Source organism: Equus caballus, chromosome 3, assembly GCF_041296265.1.
Source record: "Equus caballus isolate H_3958 breed thoroughbred chromosome 3, TB-T2T, whole genome shotgun sequence".
NCBI lineage: Eukaryota > Metazoa > Chordata > Mammalia > Perissodactyla > Equidae > Equus > Equus caballus.
In genome coordinates, this window is record NC_091686.1 from 118,750,039 (window position 1) to 118,772,073 (window position 22,035).

A 22,035-nucleotide genomic window follows, 5' to 3' on the forward strand; every position below is an offset into this window, starting at 1 on the left:
AATATGTGAAGTGTGGAAAAAATAAAGAAAACTGCATCAAAGCCAGAGGTAAAATTAATAGCCAGTAGAAAAAAATAATCCAGTAAATAATCTGGAAAACCTTCAAGAAGTCAGACACTTGTACTGTTGCATTGGAACCACCAGAGTATTCAGAAGAGTAAATTATTTAAGTCCAAGTAAACTCATTTTGGATTTCAGATTAATTGGTCAGTGGTACATGAGCTCAGAGAGAAAGACAGATGCACAAACGCAGGACCCCCACAGGCAATTATTGATTTCTCTATTCATCAAACACTTTATAGCAATTCCTATGTGCCAAGCACTTTCAAAGTGTTTTACTCATCTAATGCTCCAAAATTAGGTACTACTTTATTCCCATTATACAGATCAGGGAATGAGGTTAAGTAACTTGCCCACAAGTCACACACCAGTAAGTAGCAGAGCCCAGAGTCCATGCTCTTAACCACCATGCCACAAACCATCCCAGGGGACACTACCGTTACCAAGGTAAGAAGAGGTCAGTTATCTGGAAGGACTCATATGCCTAACTTCTCCACAGCCCCCTTCTCTGACTCATCCTCTGCCAGCCTCTCAAATGTTGCCTCTCCCCAGGAATTACTCCAAGGTCCTCTTATTTGAAATTCCCCTTGGGCAACCTCGCTCCTTCCTCAAGGCTTCACCCTCCATTTACACTCTGATGTCTCCCCTCTACATCTTCTCCCCTCTACATCTCAGGCTTAGAAACCTTTCCTGAGGTCCATTTCCGTATTTACAACTGTCTGATAAACATGTGACCCCTGGGTTTCAGCAGGCACCTCAAATAACTACAAAACTGAACCCATCTTGACCACCCAGTCACCCACAATGGAAACCTTGAAGTCATCTAGACCACTGATTTTCATCTCCTACATCTAACAAGTCCCAAATCCTGTCCAATATATCTTGAATCTGTCCTCTGTTGCTATAGTCACTGGCTTAGCTCAGGCCTTCAATGCGTCTTGATTAGACTTGATTACTGCAACAGCTCAACTGGTCCGCCTCCTTACCTCCACCAAATCTACCACTGGTGAGGAGAAGGATCTTTCTAAAATCCACACCTGATCCTGTCAGTCCCCTGCTGAAGACTTTGTTTGGTTCACCACAGCCTTGGGGGTAACATCCTTCCTTTCCTATTCCAGGGAAATCCCTTGTACCCTTCAAAACTCAGCTCAAAACTCACCTCTCCTGTGAAGCTCTCCTCCTTTAGCCCCTCCTACCTCTGTGTCCATATATATTTTGATAACAGCACTTACTACAACATGCTTTAATTACTTGCCTGTTAGTCTGTCTTTTCACTAGACTATGTGTTTCTCCTAGCCAGGGACTGTCTCACTCATGTTTGTATGCCCAATACCTAGCTGCGTGCCTGGCATACACTGGACGCTCAATTAATAGTGAGTGAGTAAGTGAATAAAGAATTCATTTTCAGAGACACCCTCGGTTCAAAGCAGTATCAATAATCTGTCTAAGGCAGAGTGAGAGGGCACAACCTTGAGTGCAATGTACATCTATTGTTGGCCACCCACATCCATTGTTCTCCTTCTTCTGAGAATAGCTCCCCAAATTTCCTTTGGAAATCATTCTTGCCCGATTCTCTGCCATGTGCATGGGTGGAAGTACCACTGCTCCAGCTGCAGAGCTGGTCCTAAGTAGACCCACCTAAGCAGTACATCCTTTCCCTCTGGAGACAGGGGTGGATTTAAGGCTAGGCATATGACTCAATTGGAGCCAATGAGAATGATGAAACCCCAAGATTCTAGTGAGTCCTACGAGGAAAGAACCTCTCTCTTCAGTGAGATCTACAAGTGCTGCGGCTTTTGAGCTTCCATGAAGCCAGAGCACAGAGGTGCCTAAGGGAGATGCTAATACCGTGAAGCACGACAGAGGGAGTGGGAAAAGCCGGACCTTTGCTGACGCTATTTTGTCCCCTGGGTCTAGCCATGCCGGAAGTTAAGTCTTACCACTAGACTTTTCAGTGATATAAATCAATAAATTCCTCTGATCATTTAAGCTAATTTGCATTGTGTTCTCTGTAACTTGTAACCATAAGACTCTTGATACAGCAAGTTAGTGTTTGTGGGAATAAAATCAAGCTAGACATTTGACGAAATGCACAGAAAAAGAAAACAAAGAAAGGAGAGGGGGAGAGTGGACCGCAAGTTAAATCTGATAGGCTTGGAAACAAGAAACGTCAAGAGAATACTCCAAAACACAAATAAGGGAATAAGACTCAAGATGCCTTCCCTTCCAGACAGCATTAATCAGGCCCTTACAGGGGTATCCTGCAGTACATTTATGAAAAGAATAAAGTTTTATGATGAGCTAGAAAAAGAAATTAAAAAATAACGAATGTTTGTTTTTGAAAAGGCCTTTATGAGAAAAAGAAAAGGCTTTGAGACAACTTAATCTGAAGAAAGCAAGTCCTAGAGGCAAATTAAGTTGTTGAAGGGTTCTTTATAAGCAGGTGACTAAAGAGCTGCTCTCCAATTTCACAGGGAGGAGAATTAGAGGAAACTGACTCACATTTCAGCGAGAAGCTGAGGACGGCAAGAGGAAGAAGCACTTGACGGAGAACTGTTAATGACGGAAAAAAGCTAAATGAAAAACTGGATTTTTATCACTTTTAAAAGATGGAAAACTCACCTATGTTGATTAGCTTAGTTTGAGGTCAAACTAGTAAACAAATATTTGAGCATGTCTTCTACTTATTTATTGACACACCATGTACTGAATCCCTACTATGGGCCAGGCGCAGTGCCAGGAACTGGTACAAAGATGATTAAGATGTGGGGACTGCTCTGTGTAAAGGCTGCGGCACTAGCCACAAGAGCCGCCAAGAGGAATACAAAGAAGCAGCAAATCAGAGCCCTCCCTTCTGTTTTCCAGCCCGCATGCCCAAAGGTAAACGATATAGTTTGGGAGACAGCACAACAGCACTTGGAAAGTTAAGCAACCATGCCATCATTAAATAACAACACAAAACAACAATGCAAAGGCTGTCACAAGCCACACGTTAAGTTCCTTGCTTAATGAGTAATACAAGCAGCAAATGCTTTGAATCCAACAGGAGACTAGTGTAGGATAGAATGGGTAGAATTTGAGTAAGTGAAGGAGAGAGCCATTCAAGCAAAAGATACAGCAGGAGCCAAATAAGGAGACAAGAAAGCAAAGGAGGCTGTGAATAGAGTAGCTTGGTTAAAGCTGTTGGGATGATGGGAGGAAGAGTAGGGTGTAAAACCGGAAAAGTGGATAGGCCTAGCTTTATAAAGACCTTTGAATACCGGCCAGATAACTAAGAATTTGTCTTATGGGGGATGAACAGTAACTGAACGCTTTTGAGCAAAGTAACATTTGAAAGCAGCATTTTCTGCACAGTGGCTTGGCTCAGAGGCAGACAGAGGGCTCAGTGTTGCTGCATCAGCTCAGGCTTAAGAAAGTGAGCTTCTGAACCCACCTGGTCGCAGTGGGATGAATGAGAAAGAGAGGAAGCACAAGGCATTTATTCACTTAACTCACCTGGCAAATACGTGTTGAACTCTGCACTGTGCTCTGTGCTGTAGCGAGCAGTGGGACACAGTCCCTGACCTCTTGGGCCTGAGAATTAACTGAAGAGGGGAGGCCAGGAAAAGGGGGACTGAGACAACTGCAAACATGGTGGTCACTGCAGAGAAGCATCTGGTAGGCTCTAATTCCTGGAAATGTATTTACACAAGCTGGAACATGACAAAATGTCAAAACATGTAAACAGAAACAGCAATCCTCCCAAAATATCACCTCATGTGTATCATGGGAGATACTGATTTTCACTGCCAGTTGAGCCACGGAAAAGCATAGAAGCAAATATGCCTATAATGACTGAACGGTACCAAGTAAATAGAAAAAAGACCTTTAAAAAAGAGAGAAGGAAGGTCTGTTTTAGGACCGAAATGTTTCCAGATTTCATCCTTTGACATAACTGAGATATATTCCCAGATTTCCCACTTACCCACAGATAGGTATTTAGAAGCTTTCAGAAAATTCATCACCTCTCCTTGATATCTCTTTTTTTTCTTCCTTCCCTTAATTTAATTTTGATTTAACTTCCTCTTGTCACTGCTTGCTTACAAATCACGGCCTCTATGTCTGGAGTCAATTAGGGCTATAAAGTACCCCACCATGCCTTCATCTGGGGACCCATTTATATATATTTTCTTATTTCAAGAGGTAGAGCTAAAAGCCTGTAACTCCAAAAGTTTCCAATCAACCATCACATTCTATTCTTTGGAAAAGTATGCTTCTCTCCACAGTTCAGAAGATGACATCCAACTACCTATTTTGCAAGAATATTTCCTTTCCACCTGCATAAAGATGAATTGTGCTTTGGGAATTCATTTGCAAAAATTGAGCTGAGTGTGTGTAATACATGCTTAATAGCGATAACATTAAAAAATCTTTCTACCATTTAAAATTAAACATAATTTCCTTATTACTTTAATGGAATCCCTTGGAGTTGAAGTATTTAACTAGTCCCTTTCACATCAAGTATTCATTATATAATTCCCTTTTAATATTAGGTATGTTAGGTATATAAACTGTCCACTGACGGAATAAAAACACACATTTCCACTGAAACAAAAACAGGAGAAGGACAAGGCAACTTAATTCAGAATCTGATAATGGGTTACAGATTCCCTTCCAGTTCAGACTTACAGTCAAAATGCCACAAGAGCCACTTACCACCTCTAACCTTTCAGGTCATATCTGGAAGAAAAGTATGAACTGTCACATCACTAGGAGTCTAAAACTCTCGACTTTTCCCTACTGCAATTTCGAGCTAGAAAAGAGAGAGAGAAATATATCTCCTATAAAAACCATCTTAAAGAAAAAGGCAGAGATGAATTATCCAAAGTTCTGCCAGGAGGAGGAATTGCCTTTGGCACTGTCTTCCAGGGTCACTCCTGCGCGGGGCTGCAGTGCCAGCCTGTCTATTAGCACCCAGACCTACGGGTACCTCGCTGGAGCCAGCCGATCGGCTAAACCCATCCAGACCCCCGGGACGCTTGACGCACACAGGGAAAAATTCTACGGATGCGGCAGACACCTAACCCGAGTCACCGACTGTGCATGCAAAGCCTCTGCCCAGTTCTCAAACCAACCCCTCTCTCTTCCAGCCCTGTTATCTCCTGCTGGAGCTTCCCATTGACTGAACTAATCAGAAGCTGGAAAGCAAGGAAACCCAACCACGCGCTCCATAAAGATCAGCCTCCTAGGGCCAAAGCAGATGGAAAGAGTAGAAAGTAGATCCGGAAGGGCCAAGGGATAACATATGGCACATCCCATTACCTACTTCTCACACTCCTTTCACTTCAACTGACCTTTTCTCAGCAGATTGTACCAGCCTGTGCTTTCCCACCCTTGGAGCCTTTGTCATGTATTCCTGTCCTGCTTCTCTTCTCTCCATTTCCACGTGTGGAAAATCTGTAAGGCCCACCTAAATGTCACCTATTCCATGAAGTCTTCCCTCAACCTCATCCAGAAGTAATCTCGTTGTCCTCTGATTTCTCAAAGTTCCTCTTTTGAAGACTTCCATAAGCACTTACGAGTATGTCATACACTTATATTTATCATTACCAAAGTATTTTTATGTATGTGTTTACTTGTTTACTGTAAGTTTCCCATTAGACTATAAATTCCATGAAAACAGAGATTTTGTCTGTGTTGCCTTTGCTCTCTCCTCAGGGCCAAACACAGTACATAGCCTACAGCTGATGCTCAATAAATATTTATTGAATGAATGAATGAATGACTCCCACTTCTAGAATGTAAGCATATTGATGGCCAGAAGAAAATCTCATCTTTCTATCCCAAAGAGCAATCAAAGTGTCTTCCTTACTCCTAGGTAGATACTCAATAAATATAAGCCGACAATAAAGTCGCCGCCATTTGATAAGTATCTACAATGTACCAGATACAACGCTGGCAGCGTTACGTATAGTGTCTCATTCAGTCCTCACAACACCCCTAAAAGGCAGTGAGGCAGAAGTGCCTTCAGGATGGAGGCCCTCATTCCCCCAGCTTCCAGGAGAGCTGCCTGCTGATGGCTCACAGCTGAGTCCATCTCAAGCCACTGCTATCAGCAGAAAGAAGCGGCCTCACCGGAAGTTATGGCCCTTCCCTGAGCGAAGCCCACATGCAGTGGTTTTAAAAGCCTGGCCCCTTGCCTCACCTGGCAATTCTGAAAAGTCATCTCAGCTCCAGAGTTCTCCATGAGACTGACTGTTGAATGAACAAATAAAATAACAAACTAGTGCCCCAAAAACAGAAAAGAGAATTATACTTTTTCAAATGTATAATTTGGGTCTCCTTCCTTCTCAATAACTTTACTAACTAAAACCACAAACCTTTTTCCCTTTTCCCCAAAAGCATACCTCAACACTATCTATAAGAAATGTACGGTCACTAGGTAATTGTTGATTTTTTAAAAAGTTTGGTATGGAGGCAGCTGTATTTCCCCAGAGCTAGTCAGGCACTTTCAAATATATATGATTTGTGTACCAAAATACACTCCTAAAGACAGCAGATGATATACGACAACACACCAAGGAGGAAATCACCAGAGATCTGACCTGTGGAATGCCAAGTGGAGCGCAGCTCCAAAGTCCTGGGACAGCACTTGCCATGTGCACAGCCGTGCATTCGGAGCCTGGAGAGGCAGCAGGCAACCTGGGGAACACGGCGTGCATGCTCATCATTATTACATCGTCCTGGGCAGGTCACGTAACCTTCTGAACCTCAGCTTCTTCATGAGTAAAGGAATCTTACTTGCAAGGATAGTCAACTAAATTATAAAGCTTTTATTTTAGCAGTGCCAGATAGACTAGGTGCTCAACAAGTGGTAGCTATTATTACAGTTTATTATTTTTAGAATGACAACCAGAGAGCTAAGACATCAATGCAACATTTGTGGATGATTTTCTTGTATAGGTTAAGAAAGTCTGAATTGAAAACCCAGCTGAGTTACAGGAAAATTACTCCCTTTACAAAAGCTTTTACCCCAGACTTCCTTTAAATAGGGGCCCCCTCCATTGTGCATTTAATATATAATTAGATACTGCTTACTTATGACATTTTTCTAATCAAAAGATATTAATTCTTTTCCACTTCCTACTACCGCAATTAAAAACTCATCTGCCAGGAGTTTTTCTTGTTCTGTTTTGATTTTCATCTCAAAAGTAATATGTGCTCTTTAAAGAAATTCAGAACGACAGAAGCAGGAAAAGGAATCATCCATAGTCCTAGCCCCTAAAAATGGCCATTGTTAACATTTTTGGTGTATTCCCTTCTAATCATCAGTATTTCCATGCCTAGAGTTTTTTGAATTTGTACACACAGTTTTAATTGTATCTGGTTTTGGTAGTAGCTTTTTCAACCCAATCTGAGAAGCAATTCTTCTCAGGTCATGACATACTCTTCAGTGCCAAATTTACCTCACAGTTTCCCTGTACTTGGGAATAATGCTATAGTGTCACTGTGTGAAGTACTTGTGATAGCTGCCATCACTATCATCAAAATCATCACTGTAACTATTAAGACTACTGCTGCTAATTTTTAAACTCAGAAAGACCTCCCACTTCTAGAAGATAGGTCAATATTCATTTTCATTTTCTTCAGTTTTGCTTTCACAATGAAATCTTTAGTCCATCTAAAAATTTATTTCAATGTGTGTACACTGAGATAGGGACCTAAAAAAAAACCTTTTTTTCCCCCTAATGCTAACCAATTATCCCCAAATCATTACTGAATAAACCTTTTTCTTACTGATTTACAGTGCCTCCCTTATCAAGACAAAAGTTACACACACACCTGGCCTAATAGGCTTCACTGATTGACCCACAAATGCATATTTAAAATATTTCAATATCAGGTAAGGCTAATATTCTCACCCAACACACACCCCCTTCCATTCTTCTTCGAAAACTAATTAGCTATTCCCATCCCTTTTTTTCTAGATGAATTTCAGAACTACTTTCACGTTCCTCTCAAAAAAGTTCTGTGGAATTCTGATTAAAGCTGCAAATTTCTTTATGAATAACTGATGTCTTGAGAGCTTGTCTGGAGGTTCTAGCAGGGGGAGCAGCTACTCGCATAACCCCTGAGCGAAGAACAGTCCTGCCCCATGGGAGAAGGTAGTCCTCTTCTACCGAGCGTGCAGCTTACAGAGGCATGCACCCGTGAGGGAGGAACGGGACGCTGGCCTGGCCAGCCGGATCAGCCGAATCAACCCTGGCGATCAATGGCGTGACAGCTGTTGCGGCCAGATTGCCCTCACATCCCAACTCACGTCTTTACACACTTTTCTTCCCTTCCAGGTACACAATATATGTTTCTATTTATTCAAGTCTTCTATATCTCTCTACGAAATTTTGAAGTTTTCTTCAAATGGGACATGCACATTTCTTTTTAAGGTTATTTCTAGAAATGATTTTTGTTACTATTGTAAATGTTTTCATTAGATTTTAAGTGGTCATTAATTAGATAGAAGATGGCCACCGATTTTTGTACAGTATCTTGTACAAAAGCTCTGGAGGCCTTCTGTAACCAGGCCATGAAGTACCTCCCCACGTGGATTCACACTGCTCACAGAGGCACCTGCTCAGCCAGTTTCCTCACTGCCATTGAAATACATGACGTTCTGCTGGCCACCTCTCCAACCTTACTAGCTCTTCAAGGCTCTGCTGCACATACAAGCATTCCTGACTAGTCTGCCCCTAATTATCATCCCCTTTTCTACACTCCTCCAGCACTGATAATAAATTCTAATACACTTAACACTTTCCAAAAAATTAGGGATTTTTTTTCATATACATTAGGACATCCAGTTTTTTATATCAGAGAAAAGATTAAACAGAAAACAGGTAAAGTGAATTTATATATATTTTTGCCCTTTTAAGAGATTATAAATTTGAAACAAATTAGGTATAAGTATAGTGTTTGTTTAAAATAGTAATAAACTGAAAGTGGCCTAAATATCTTTCAATAGCGGTTCAGGTAAATAAGTTATGTGATATTATTTTTAATGGCTATGCAGCCAAATAAATCAGTGACACACAACAAGATGTACTGACATAAAAAAATGTTCACAACATACTGTCAAGTAAAAAAAGGCAAAAAATGAAAAAAAGAGAGGGGCTACATAACAGCATTGTAGAAAAATGGTTTTTGTTTACCAGGAAAAATCTCTGAAAAGACATACATCAAAATTGTAAGAGTGACTATTTCTGGCCAGTAGTACTACATGTGAACTTTATTTTCTTCTTTATTATGTTTAATGAGCACTTACTACTTTTATAATCAGATTTTAAAATTAGTCAACTTCAAAAACATGTCCCGCTGATAAGAGTCCATTATAAAAGCCTATAATCTCTATTAAATCAAATACATTTGTGGAAACATACCAAATGCCAACTTTGAAAAACAAACTCATTTTTTAATAGAGGTGAAAAATTCTGAGTACACAGGAACTTGTGGGGGGCTGGGGGGTGGGGCGAATTTCACAAGGCATTGAGCAGTTACCATTACAAAAAGCATGTAAAAATATATCCTGGGACTTTCAGAAAGAAGAGAACCAAATCATGAGACCACCCTGCTGAAAGGTCCTTAAGGATCATCTAGTCAACGCCCTTCGTTAAACAAACATGAAAAATGAGAGAAAAAAAGAGGTTAGGTGAGTTCTCCAAGATCACATAGTTAACTATTGGCAAAGTCCAAAAGTATTTGTAATTTGAAATTTATGCTTTTTAATCCCGTTCTCAATTTCTCCGAGTCAAGATATGCTGCAGGCCGTCACTTCTACTTAGACTATGACAGGCAAATGTTCATTTTACCAGGGTTTTCTTCTCTCTCTAAAAAGAGAACAAGCATTTGTACAATATTATCAAATGACAAGACTCACTCTCTCAGTTAAATATAATTTATGAACCCCATAAGGAAATTGTGATAACTAGGCATATGTTAGAGTGTGACAAGAAGGAGCTGGCAAACTAATATTTATAGACTAGAGAATCTAAAAGTCAGGAACAAAAAAGTACTATTGAGTTTAAAATAATGACTTTGCTGCAAGCTTTTCATATCTGTATTATGAGTTCTTTCAACACATGATACTTTCATTCCTCTGGTTTATTCACTTTCTTTTAGAAGAATTCTGAAGGGGCCTCTTTTTAAGTCAATTTTAAACCTAGCATGTTTTAAACATCCTAAGTTTTTCACAATACAAGCCCGAATTAACCACTGTAGACTTCACTGATACTTCGCCCACCAGAGGGAGCCCACATGGATTTCCACGGGACAAGAAACGTCAAACGTCAAGTTTGTATGAATTCTAGAACATTATTCATAATATGATCGATATTGTAAAAATCACTTAATAATAATTCTATCCCCCCAAAAAAGAGAAAAATGAAATGAGATCAGCTACGTAAAGTCCTTAGGAGAGTTCCTAACCTATAGCAGAAGCTCAAAAATAACAGATTTTCCGGGGCCAGCCCGGTGGCGCAGCAGTTAAGTTCACAAGTTCCGCTTTGGTGGCCCCGGGTTCACCGGTTAGGGTCCCAGGTGTGGACATGGCACCGCTTGACAGGCCGTGCTGTGGTAGGCGTCCCACATATAAAGTAGAGGAAGATGGGCACGGAGGTTAGCTCAGGGCCAGTCTTCCTCAGGAGGATTGGCGGCAGATGTTAGCTCAGGGCTAATCTTCCTAAAAAATAATAATAATAATAATAATAGTAGATTTTCCAAAATTTATATCCTCCTGAATATTAGTTGTAGTGCTCAAAGTAGATGAACAAACTGGTATTGGGCCTTTTACACAAGCTGATGTGAGCTTGGTTGAGATCTGTCCCAACAGATGATTCTACCCTCAGTATGCTGACAAATCTGGTTCTCAAGCCTGCAAGACAGAACCAGACCCTGGGCAGGAAGAATTCATTAAAAATGCCACCCTTAGGGGACCTGTTTCAGCAGCCCTATCCTAGTAGGTGAACTGAACTACTGGAAGTATCCAACACTGAACTGTTGGTCACCTGCCCACTAGAAACTGAAGAAAGTTTCGACTCTTTGACTCATTCCAAATTTTTCTTAGAATGAAGGAGAAAATCAACTGACTATCCCTGCGAATCACACTTCTACAATATGTGACACAATCACAAGAATAAAGAAAGAATAAAGAAAGCACAACGGAGAAGAACAGAACTCTGCATAAGAACTCGGCATCTCAATGGGCCCTACTGAGTCTCCAGCCCCATCTTCAGTCTAGTGGGGTGGGATTGCCTTGTATTTCTCACCATAATAAGGCCCAGCCCAGTGTTTGCTGGGTTTGTGAGGCATGTCTCAAATCCCCACGTAGCTGGCTAGGCATATGTACTCGGTATCTATGTTACAGACTCAACTGTCTCCAAGATCTAAATACAACAAAGTTGGAGGACCCCATTGGGTTCCAGCTATGCTCTCCAATCTAGGTGTACCAGCACTGCCACTGGGGAGTTACCCACCACCTGCTGTCTTAATAAAACACCACTGTCCTTTAGGCACCTTGGATCTCTTCTCTACTATTTAGAACTGGGCAAGAAGGCAGGAGTAGCTGGCATTCTACCCTAACTTTGACAAAAATGTGATATCTATCACCAGTTAACTTTCCCACCAGAAATCTGGGACTGGTGTCTCTCCCTCTTTCCAGCCCCATTACCTGCTACAGTTTGTTGGGTCCCCCTCCTCTGGCATCTGTGTCATCAATGCACTCCTGCTGTCCAGTCCTACTGGCCCAGCTCATCAGCTGTCACCTGGATTACTCCAACAGCCTACTAATTAGCTCTTCTATGCCAGTCTTATTACACTCCAAACCCATCTTCAATATTGGTGATTTTAAAATACAAACACAATCCTTTCCTGCCGCTGTTTGCACAGTTCAGAGCATAAAGTCCAAACTCCTCAGCACTGCTGACAAGGCTCTCACCCAAGGATTGACAAACTTTTTCTCTAAAAGGCCAGATAGTAAATATTTTAGGCTTTGCAGGCTACAACTCCGCCATGATAGCATAAAGGCATCCACGGCCTATATGTAAACAAATGAGTGTGGTCACGTGCCAATACAAACCTCACTTATAAAAATAAGCAGTGGGCCAGATTTGACCTGTCGGCCAAAGTTGGCCAACTCCTGCTCTAACCCAATGCAGCACAGCCTCATCTCCTGCCACTCTGCCCTCACCCAGGCCTCCTCCAGAAAAGGGCTCCAGCCACTCATCACTCCTCTCTCGCCCCAATCGCCCTACTGTTTTGCATCAGTGCCCTTGCTTACACTATTCCCTCTGCCAGGAATGTGACCTACCCCCCTTCCTGGGTCTGGTGGCATGGTTCTTGTCCTTCAAGGTCCAATCTGATCACCACCTTCTCTCCAAGGTTTCCACTGATTCCCCCTCGAGGAGATTTAGCTATTCTTTATCTGTATCTTCAAAGAGCTGCGACATATGTCTCATAGTTTTTTGTGTCCTCACAATGCCTGACACATGTCAGGTGTTCAGTGCTTACAGGATAATGGAATAAACCAATTATTGAATAAATGTAATTTCAAAAGTTGCAGTCTTCATAAGTCCTGGGAACCATTTAGAAGTGCAATCCCCACAAAGAGCTCACTATTACTATCATGAAAACTCTCTAGCACTGAGTCCTGCTTACAGTATATGCTCAGTTATCATAACCCATAAAAACAGCATCAAGAAGCTCAAAGAGGCCTTGGAGAATATTCATGCAGTGGTTTCTGACCTGCGTCTCTGAGCCCTGTGGCTGGTTCTAACGGGGCTCCAAAGGAAAAGAGGGAGGGTGGTAGAGAGGCAGGCTGGCTAATGAGCCTCTCTCTTCCCAGCCCCTCACCCCAGCCTTAGCCAAAGCTGTTCCTTATTTCATTGCAAAAAGGTTTCTGCATTAATAACAACAACAAAAAAAAATCTATATAATCCAACACACTCATGCTCTGTTCACAGCCTACATCCTAAACCTACTTTGTTTCCTGATCTATTCCTGTACTGTTTGGCCTATCTCCAGCTTCTCACTGACTCTTGGAACCTGTTGCCTGATATGGCTTCTCTGAACCATGCTCCCTCGACTGATACCTCGTTTAAGTAGGATTATAGTCAGTTCCTGGATAAAGTCTATTTCCAGCTACTCTGGATAATAATCCAGGTGGTCCCAGCTCAAACTCTGGGGCCCAACATTGGCACACAAGGTCAACACTGTCTCAGAAGGAAATCAAGGAGGACCTGGGGAATCAATGCTGGGAGAATTACAGCTGTCACTCATACCTGAGTTGTTGTACTATTTATGTGTTTGTTTCTCCACTAGACTGTAGACTCATTGAAGTAGAAACTGAGTCTTACTAATAAAATAGAAGCTACTATTTATTTAATGTTTACTCCAGATACTGGACTAACTGCAAATGTATGTTCGGCAATAATAAGGAATCATGTTAAGATCACACATTTCTAGAACTGGAAGGAGCCCTGGACAGAGATCAACTAGCTCCAAAACAGAAAGCAAAGTGACACAGTAGATGAACACTCATCCCTTAATCCAGGAAGTATGTACTGAGTGCTTATGCCTTGCACTGTTCTAGAACCTATGGACTCAGTGCTGGACAACACAGAGTCTTTGTTTTCATGAAGCCTATATTCTAGGGGAGAAACAATAAGTAAATGGATACATGATATGTTAGCTAATGAAAAGAACAAAGCAGGGTAAGGGACAGAAGAAGGATGCTACTTTCTACGGGGCAGTTGAGGAAGGTCTCACTAAAGCACTAAATACACTAAAGCAAAGACCTGAAGAGCAAACAATGTGGAATCTGGGGAAAAAGTGTTCCAGGCAGAGGGAGCAACAAACACAAAGGTCGGAGGTAGGAATGTGCCTGGCGCGTGTGATAAAAGCACAGAGGCTAGGGCAGCCGGAGTGAAGTACGAGGACCGGGAGAGGAGGTGAGGTCAGAGGGGCAGCAGGGACCACATCATCTGGCTTTGGTCACTGTAAGAATTATGAATTTTAGCCAGGAATACAAGATAATCAATTCCTAAAAAAATAAAAATAAATGGCATTTAGCTTCCACAAAAGCAATGTATAATAAACAAAGAAAAATTCATCTGCATGCCTAATTTGAAAATAGAATTCCCAACAACCCAGGGTTGTCATCATCTTATATGTAATCAAAACATCTTTGCTTTAAAAGAGATCGTTCCAGTTATCTAGTCTAAGTTCTCAGTTTTACCAATGTGGAAACTGAGGCCCAGAAAGATGGCATGGCCTGCCCATTTAACAGCAGACCTTAGGCTACAACTCAGGTTTCCTGATGTCCTGCTCAATGCTGTTCATTGGCCCCGCTGCCCCCTGGACACATCGTTTGGCTTCTTAGAGGGGTCTTGGTTTCCTGTGTAGCACTTTCCCTGGCCTCTGTCACCTTTATAAATCAGTAAGAAAATGGAAGAGCCGCCATCATGAGGCCTCCAGACACATTCCCACACCCAAAGCCTGTCATTACAAACTCCCACAATTCTAGTTTTTCATTCCCCCGAGTTGAAGACAACCAGGTAGGTCAGGTGGAGGCAGGTCAGGCACGGTGCTAGGCCCTGTGAGGAGCATTTCTGTTGCTTCTGCCTGCCCAGCATCCGTACTCCCTACTCCTAGACATAGCACTCCTTTTCACAAGGTTCTAGTGGCATGACAATCATAGTACCCAACCCACCTGTTGGCCACATATTGGGGTGGACATATGTCCTGACCATTTGAAGAATCTTATCCCTCTGATGCCATAATGAGGACTCAGGATCCAAGCAGAAGCAACCAGAGTCCTATCCCAGGGTTTTATGGATAAGTGCTAGAGAAAGAAGTTTCATTTGTGTTTTCCAGTTATGTAAGTCAAAACATTCCCATTTTGCTCAGGTTAGTTCACATTTGATTACTGTTACTCACAATCAAAAGAATTCACACTCATGCAGGCATTTGCATCTTTTCTCATTTCCTCTGCTTAACAATCTTAAAGGTTGCTATTATTTATTCTGTTTTAGAAGTGACAAAACTAAGGTTAAGTAACTTGCCCAAGTTCATACATTAAGAGACATTCAAATTCATATAGTAAGTAAGAGGCATTCAAATTCAGGTCTTTCTGCTCTAAATCCCTTTCAGTATCCAGTTATGAATTCTGTATTAACTCAAGAAGAAATTCACTGCCATTCAAAAGCCAAAAGAAAAAAAAAAGAAATAAAGTTAAACAGCTCTACTTAGAGCAAAAAGAAAAAATCCAAAGAATTAAAATTATGGTGGAAATTTAAGGTAGGAGGATATGGGGGGGAAATAAACAGGGGTCAAAGGACCTGGCTTCTACCTCGGCTCTGTTCTATGACCTCAGCTATTATGACTCTGGGCAAGCCATTTCACTTACACCTCAGTGTTCCCGACTGCAAAATGAGAAGCCTGAACAACATGAACTCAAGATGCTTTTAGGCACTTCCAGGAGAAAGTCAATGGTTGTGCTTCAGCCACACAGATTCTATTTTCACTATACGTCAGGTAGGATGTCAAGCAGATTTCAACTTGAACGTCAGGCCCAATGGCTACCTGAGGTAGGAGGCTGTAAAGAATTCTAAGCTATACAGGTCTACTGGGAAATCAGCACTGGCTTCCAGGATCACAGGGAGGGAGAGAGAAGGTGTGAGGAAAGTCCTTCCACACATTTGCCACTGCACCTTGACACAAGGATGCTGTTGTCTCCACTATCGATGCTATCAGTACCTGCACAGGATTTCACTGATTCCTTTATGCACTTACTCGGTTCCCCTTTGCAAGCAAGGAATGAAAGTACAACAAATCTAAGTGGTTTAGGGAATATCGCTTGGAGCCACTGATGAAAATCTATCTAAATAGGTAGGGTAAGAGGTGAAGGGGAACAATAACAATCAGTATGGCTCTTCGTGATATATACATGGTCTCACAAGATCCTAATAATGGGCTTATCAGTTAAGTAGGGTATTATGATACATACCCATTTTATAGAAATGGAAAATGAGACTCAGGTAAGAGGACTCAGCCAAGTCACCCACTTCCAAGTAGCAGAATCCAGATTCCAACCCAAGTCTTCTAAATTCCAGCCCTGGTTCTCTTTCCACTCCCAACGTCCCCATTAGTCCCACAGTCCAAATGGGTTAACTAAGCACGCTCCCATGCAAAGTGGCATATTCACCAGTGTTTGGAGTTCTTCACATATGATAATTCCTCCTCCAAAAATCTGAAATGTTGTTACTGTCTAGTTTGTTTGTAATTTAATGGATAGACATGCACTGAGTATATATAAATTCAACAAAATTGAGCATAACAGTTAAATATTTAAAGGAATGATACAGAAGAAACCAGTTGTGGGAAAAATAAAAGACCTAGTTTCAACACAGTTTTATTAAACTTAATATAACCTCTACAACAATTCAGTGAGGTAGAAATCTGACATCAGGAATACGTTCTGTCCAAAATGAGGAACAGGAAGCTCTGGATTAAACTAGGTAAATGTACCCTAGAAATGACAGTAAATTGCCTCAAGGACAAATTTCAAGAAAAGGCATCACTACAACTTGCTACATTTCCTGAGGTCTGACAACCAGGGCTCAACCTGAACCAGAATATGTCCTCCTAGTATTGACCAGAGTTTTATGTACAAGGAATGCAGGCCAAACAAAATAACTGCCAGACTTTTGACACATCTGACTGTGGTTAAGAGCACAGGACACCCTCACTAGCTCTATACTAGTTAAATTCTCCACGAGTCAGAGAAGTGGCTGCAAGAACAAGAGGTAATACATAAAGCAACTGCAACATAAAATCAAAATTCCTCAAAAGAATGCACGTGTTGCCTATGTCAGGTGGGCGGTGGCCCCGAACAACACAGCCCATGTCTCTGCTGAACAGACTCTCCAAGCCTTGACACCTAGCCACGTCATTAAATATCAGAAGTGGAACTTTCAATGGCATGCATCTAACCCTCCGACAAAAGCACAGAGCTATTCTTGAACACCTCTGACAAGCAGTCATCCCTGTTCAGTTACCTCCAGCGACAGGGCACTCAGCACCCAGGGTCCTGTGACTGGCCCTGAGGCCCATTAACTCAAAGGCCTAAAGCACATCCTCACCACTCAGGAAGAGGCCTAAGGCCTAAGCGATCGCAGGGCTCTCCATCAGGCTGGCCAACCCAACGATGCTTCCTGTCCCCACCACTCCCAAAGCCCCTATTCCCAAGCAGGACCCAAAGTTAGCACAGTGTTAACAAATCAGTGATTTCAGAGTTAGAAAGGGTCCTCCAAAAAAACTGTGATCTTCATACACAGTTCCAAAGGAGGAACCTCAGAACAGCCTGGGCCAGACTGCGAGGAACAGGAGGGAGAAGTCCTGGTTCCCCTCCCTCTCATTTCAACCCGAGAAGCTCCTTCCTTGATCTACCACATGTAGGAGGATCAATGTAGTTTTCTAAAAGTCTTCTGCTGTTTAAGGAGGGGAAAAAAGGAGGAGACCATTTCCAAGTAAATTAATTAAGGCCATAAAACTTGCTTAATAATATCATGGCTAATAGTTGCAGGATTAAGACAACAACCTGGTCCCTTGGTTCCTTCTCTAGTGCTCTCTCTACCACACAACATCTGAATGCCTACAGGGCCAAGTCCAAACTCCGCACAGTGAGAAGGCCCTTCAAGATGTCCCCTCGCCTACCACTCTAGTCCAATTTTCCTGAGCGTCCCATATGTCAGCCACACTCAAATGCTTATCATACCAATTCATTAACATTGCAAAGTGGCATATTCATCATTATTTGAAGTAGCTCAGATAATATAAATTCCTCAAAAAAAATCTAAAATGTCATTACTGTCTAATTTGTAATTTAATGGGTAGACATGCATTGAGCACATATAAATCAGCTAAAATGAGCATCAAAATGACCGGTTTCCACATCTTCCTGCATACTCTTCTCTCAGCCTGAGATGCCCTTCTTCACGCTGTCTGCACTGGAACCAACTACTCTACTTTCGAGATTTATTTCAGGCATCATCGCCCCTACTGAACCTTTGTCGGCCCTCCGGTAGAAGTGACCGCATTCTCCTCTGTGCCCTATACAACATCTAGAAGGCTGTATGGCACTTGTTTTGTTACTACGTCTGTCTCCCCCACCACTCCTTTTAAGTTGTGTTATTCTGAGACAGTACTGGTCAAAAGACAGGGGCTTAATAGATGTTTATTGATGGACTGGATGTATCCATCCGGTCCAACCCCACTTCTGATGCTTGAATATCTTCTGCAAACTGCCACTCGTTAATTCATGCACCCATACATTCACTAAAAGATATGAGTGTCTACAAGGTACCAGGCACTGGACTGTGTGCCAAACTGAAGTGGACTTACCACGACATTAATGAAGCTCAACCTTCAGGGCCCCTCATTTGCACCTCCCAAAGCTCTGAACCCTTTTCGTGATTTTACATTTTCATTTCTTAGAACAGGCAGAACTGTATAAACTTCAAGCTCCACAAAAACTAGATCCACCCTTGGGGCCAAGGATACAAAAGTGAACAAGGCAAACATTTTCTCCCTCCTCTTACAGAGTTTCCTGTTTAGTGGGGAAGACAGACAACCATTTGTTCATTCATTCATTCAACAAACATTTACTGAGCAATGCCAGGAGTGGGGCAGTAGGGATTCCGAAGTGAAGCCAACACTGTTCCTGCCCTTAAGGAGAAGGTCTCTGCTCCCCTGAAGGAAAGCCTGCTCTGTTCAAGGAACAGCAAGTAGTTTAGACGACTGTAACATCGAGCGTTTGTGGAAGATTATCCTAAACCAGTCTCAAAAAGTACACATCGCTAGCACGACCCCTAACCAATTGCAGGAGGCAAGGGGAAGGGAGAGGTCAGCCGGATGTAATCTCTGATCTCAATACCGGGAAATGGGAGAGGGACAGACGACTAAACGGAAGAGGCAGATACACTGTGGTCAGGGCTGCGACAGGAAAGCAAAGGAACGTGGGGGAAGTTGCGCCGGCGTTCAAGCCTGCAGTGACGGCGAACTCACTACCTCGCAAAGCAGACCATGAACTTTGGCTGCAGGGATTTCCGAGTTCCCCAATTTGCGTCCCCGTTCCTCGAAATAAGGCTGCTCCTTCCCCAAGACAGCTGTCGGCTCCCGGGGATCCACTCTCGCGCCCCCCTCACACCACTTTCTCCAGGCGCTACCTGCTCACAATGCTTGCGGGACAGGGTCGGGGTCCGGGGTCCCCGTCGCCGGCCCGCCCCCCGCCTCCAGCCCGCCGTCTCCATAGCAACCAGCTCACCACTTCTCGCGCCCGGCTGGAGAAGTCGCCTTTGGGCCGGGGGCTCCGGCGGAACAGCTCGTCGCGGCTGCCGTCAACCCCGCCGCCCACCGCCACTCCCAGCGCTTTGTTGCGCGTCTTCACCGTCTTGACGCTGGCCCGGAACAGCAGAGTGATGTCCACCGCCATGGCGACCCGCACTCTCGGCGACCCGCACCCTCGGCGCCCGGCACCCGGCCGGCCCACGTCAGCAGCCGGCGACCGCGGCCCGAGCCCGGCCGCGGGAGGACCGTTCCGGTTCCGCACGCCTCCGCCCGCCAACGGCGACGCGAGAAGAAAGGTTCCGGCTTCCGCCGCCATCCCGCGGCGAGAGGAGAAAAGTTCCGGCCTCGGCCCGCGCGCGTGGGGGATCCCGGGACCCCGCGGCGCTTCCTCCTCCCCGCAAACCTCGGCGGGCCCGGCTGCGTGGGGAGGTCCGGGGGTCCCGAGCCCCAGGGCGCCTGCCTGGGGCGTCTGGGCCCCGGGAGTGAGAGGATTAGGAAGCTGGTGCCCGCTCGCGACTCCCGCACTGACAGCCCGGCAGCGCGGGTGCCCGTGACCCGAGGCGACTCAGCCTGACCTTTGACCTCAGGGACGCACCTGTGCGGGACAGAGTAGGTGGACGGTGACATCTGGATGTACTGAGTGCTAGGACAGCAGGTGTGCAGGGCACAGAGCTAGAGGCCTTTCTTTTCCAGTCCCCTCCCCAGTGTTATGGGGAGAATTAGATAACACATGCAGTGTTTTGACTTTGCTTGGCTCCCGGTGACCAGTAAAAGTCGGAGACCGTTGTTAATAATAATATTATCCTTGTAATTATGGTGGGCTGGGGCTCTGTAGAGAAGGCGGATTGGAAGGCTGACTAGGAATTTACCAGATGGAGACAAGGGCGGAAGAGTGTCACGGGTTTCTGTTCATCCTTGATGTATAGCTTTTAAATATACCATCTCAAGTCATTTAAAGTTATTTAAATTAACTGCAAGTTAGCCAATGAGTTCTTTCTACCTTTTGGTTCAAGGTTCAGATTTAATTCAAGATGTCACTGGTTTCATCTTTTGTTTTTTTTTTTATACAGTTTGCACCACTAGAATATGTATTAAAACAGAGGTTGGCAAAGCGTAGTCGGCAAGATAAAAACTTATTTTCATAATCCTAAAATGTTAATTGCCATTTCATTCTCATTTGCTCAGGAGTTGTGAACAGTTGAGTTTTCCAGAGGCTGTGTGACTTGTGGTTTGCAAAACACTGAAGGCAGAACAGCTGTCTTCTATTAAAGCCGGACTTGAAAGAGATTTGCAAAAATGTAAAACAGTGCCATTCTCACTAAATTCTTTTGTTTTGGAAACGTATTTTTTTCACAAAAAGATACCATGTTATTGTGTATGTTATTATGTAATGGATTTACTTTAGTTTTTAAATGAATGAATATTTTAAATTTTTGTTTTAATTTGTAATATGGTAAATATTGATAAAACCCATATAAACCAAAGCTCTTTAGGGCCCTCACTAATTTTTGAGTGTAAAGAAGTTCTGAGACCAAAAATTCAAGACCTACTGTGTTAAAGAAACAAGATGATCAGAAATAGATGTCAGGAAAATACACATGTACCTGAAAGGAAGAGGGAAAATGTTATTTAAAACCCAAACTGTTAGGCGCTTCAACCTTCCGGTATGAGGAAAATAAATTTCCATACAGCTTTCTTCCACCTACAGAGTAAGAGGGAGAAAATGAGAAAGAAATTACAAAATCTCTGCCAGTAATTCTGTCTTGCATAAATGGCCCTTTGTTTTACGGAGACATTAATGAGTCTTTGGCTATGCGAAGGTAAGCCTGGGGCAGAGTCGCAGGAAAGAGAGTTAAATTACTCTGCATAATAAAGTGAACGGGACTGAATTAGGGGAAGGAGGGGGAAACCAGAGCCCAGGGAGGGGGTTCAAGAAACGAGAGAGGAGTTCTTTGGGAAGCGTTTTGCGGAGGAGGCTGAGCTGCGCCAAACCTTCAGTGAGTAATGCCTTGTGTGAGTAGTGAGTTTGCTGCGGTTGGTTTTTTTGGGTAAAAGTTGGGGGGAAAGGCGTAAGTTTTCTGTCTGGATCTGCAAGAGCAGAGAAGATTGTGGAGATGAGACCCAAGTAAGCTCACAACATCAGGCTGTAAAGACACAAGTGACCACAGGTACATAAAACTACTAGAAAAGTCACAAAGATCTTGAGGAGGCCATGGGACTGCCCACAGATCATGGGGTATGAGATTTCGGCTTTTTCCTCTCTCTTTTAACCTCAAAGAGCAAAATGACAGGTTGACACTGGACTAATAACTATTTGAAACCGCACAAAGCTGAGAGGGGATGTGGATGAAAAGGAAGAAGTGTCGTGGGAGTGTGCTACAAACTGCCCAGTTACATGTCCTACATAAATTATGTCTCATGAGTAATAATGTTTCAGTTATTAGCCCAGGCAGTCTTCTCTTGAAAAAGAGTAATGCGTATTGGAATTCCCGGATATAGCTCCTTATAACAGCACCCCTCCAGACAATCAGGATAAATGTAGGCAGCTTAAAATCATTTGGGAACTCTGGTAGAAGTCATTAAATGCAGCCTCCACCAAAA

At 43.1% G+C, this 22,035-nt stretch overlaps 1 protein-coding gene and 1 long non-coding RNA gene across 7 annotated transcripts in view; one reads left to right on the plus strand and one right to left on the minus strand.

The window, feature by feature from the left end:
• STX18 (syntaxin 18) overlaps positions 1–20,019 on the minus strand; it is a 127,548-nt gene extending 107,529 nt beyond the window's left edge. For 2 of the 6 annotated variants that reach the window (XM_001917824.6, XM_023638362.2), the window contains exon 1: positions 19,412–20,019. In XM_001917824.6, coding sequence (XP_001917859.4) covers positions 19,412–19,750 — 339 coding nt within the window. In that variant the 5' untranslated portion in view covers positions 19,751–20,019. Of the gene's footprint in view, positions 1–6,644; positions 6,742–19,155; positions 19,390–19,411 lie in introns of those variants that run through there. The other 4 variants (XM_023638361.2, XM_070262719.1, XM_070262720.1 and 1 more) reach the window with 4 other exon arrangements.
• Positions 19,905–20,757, plus strand: LOC111772971 (uncharacterized). The gene is made up of 2 exons (XR_002807181.2): positions 19,905–20,043; positions 20,620–20,757. It is a non-coding gene; the product is annotated as an uncharacterized lncRNA (long non-coding RNA).
• Positions 20,758–22,035: the final 1,278 nt, after the last annotated feature.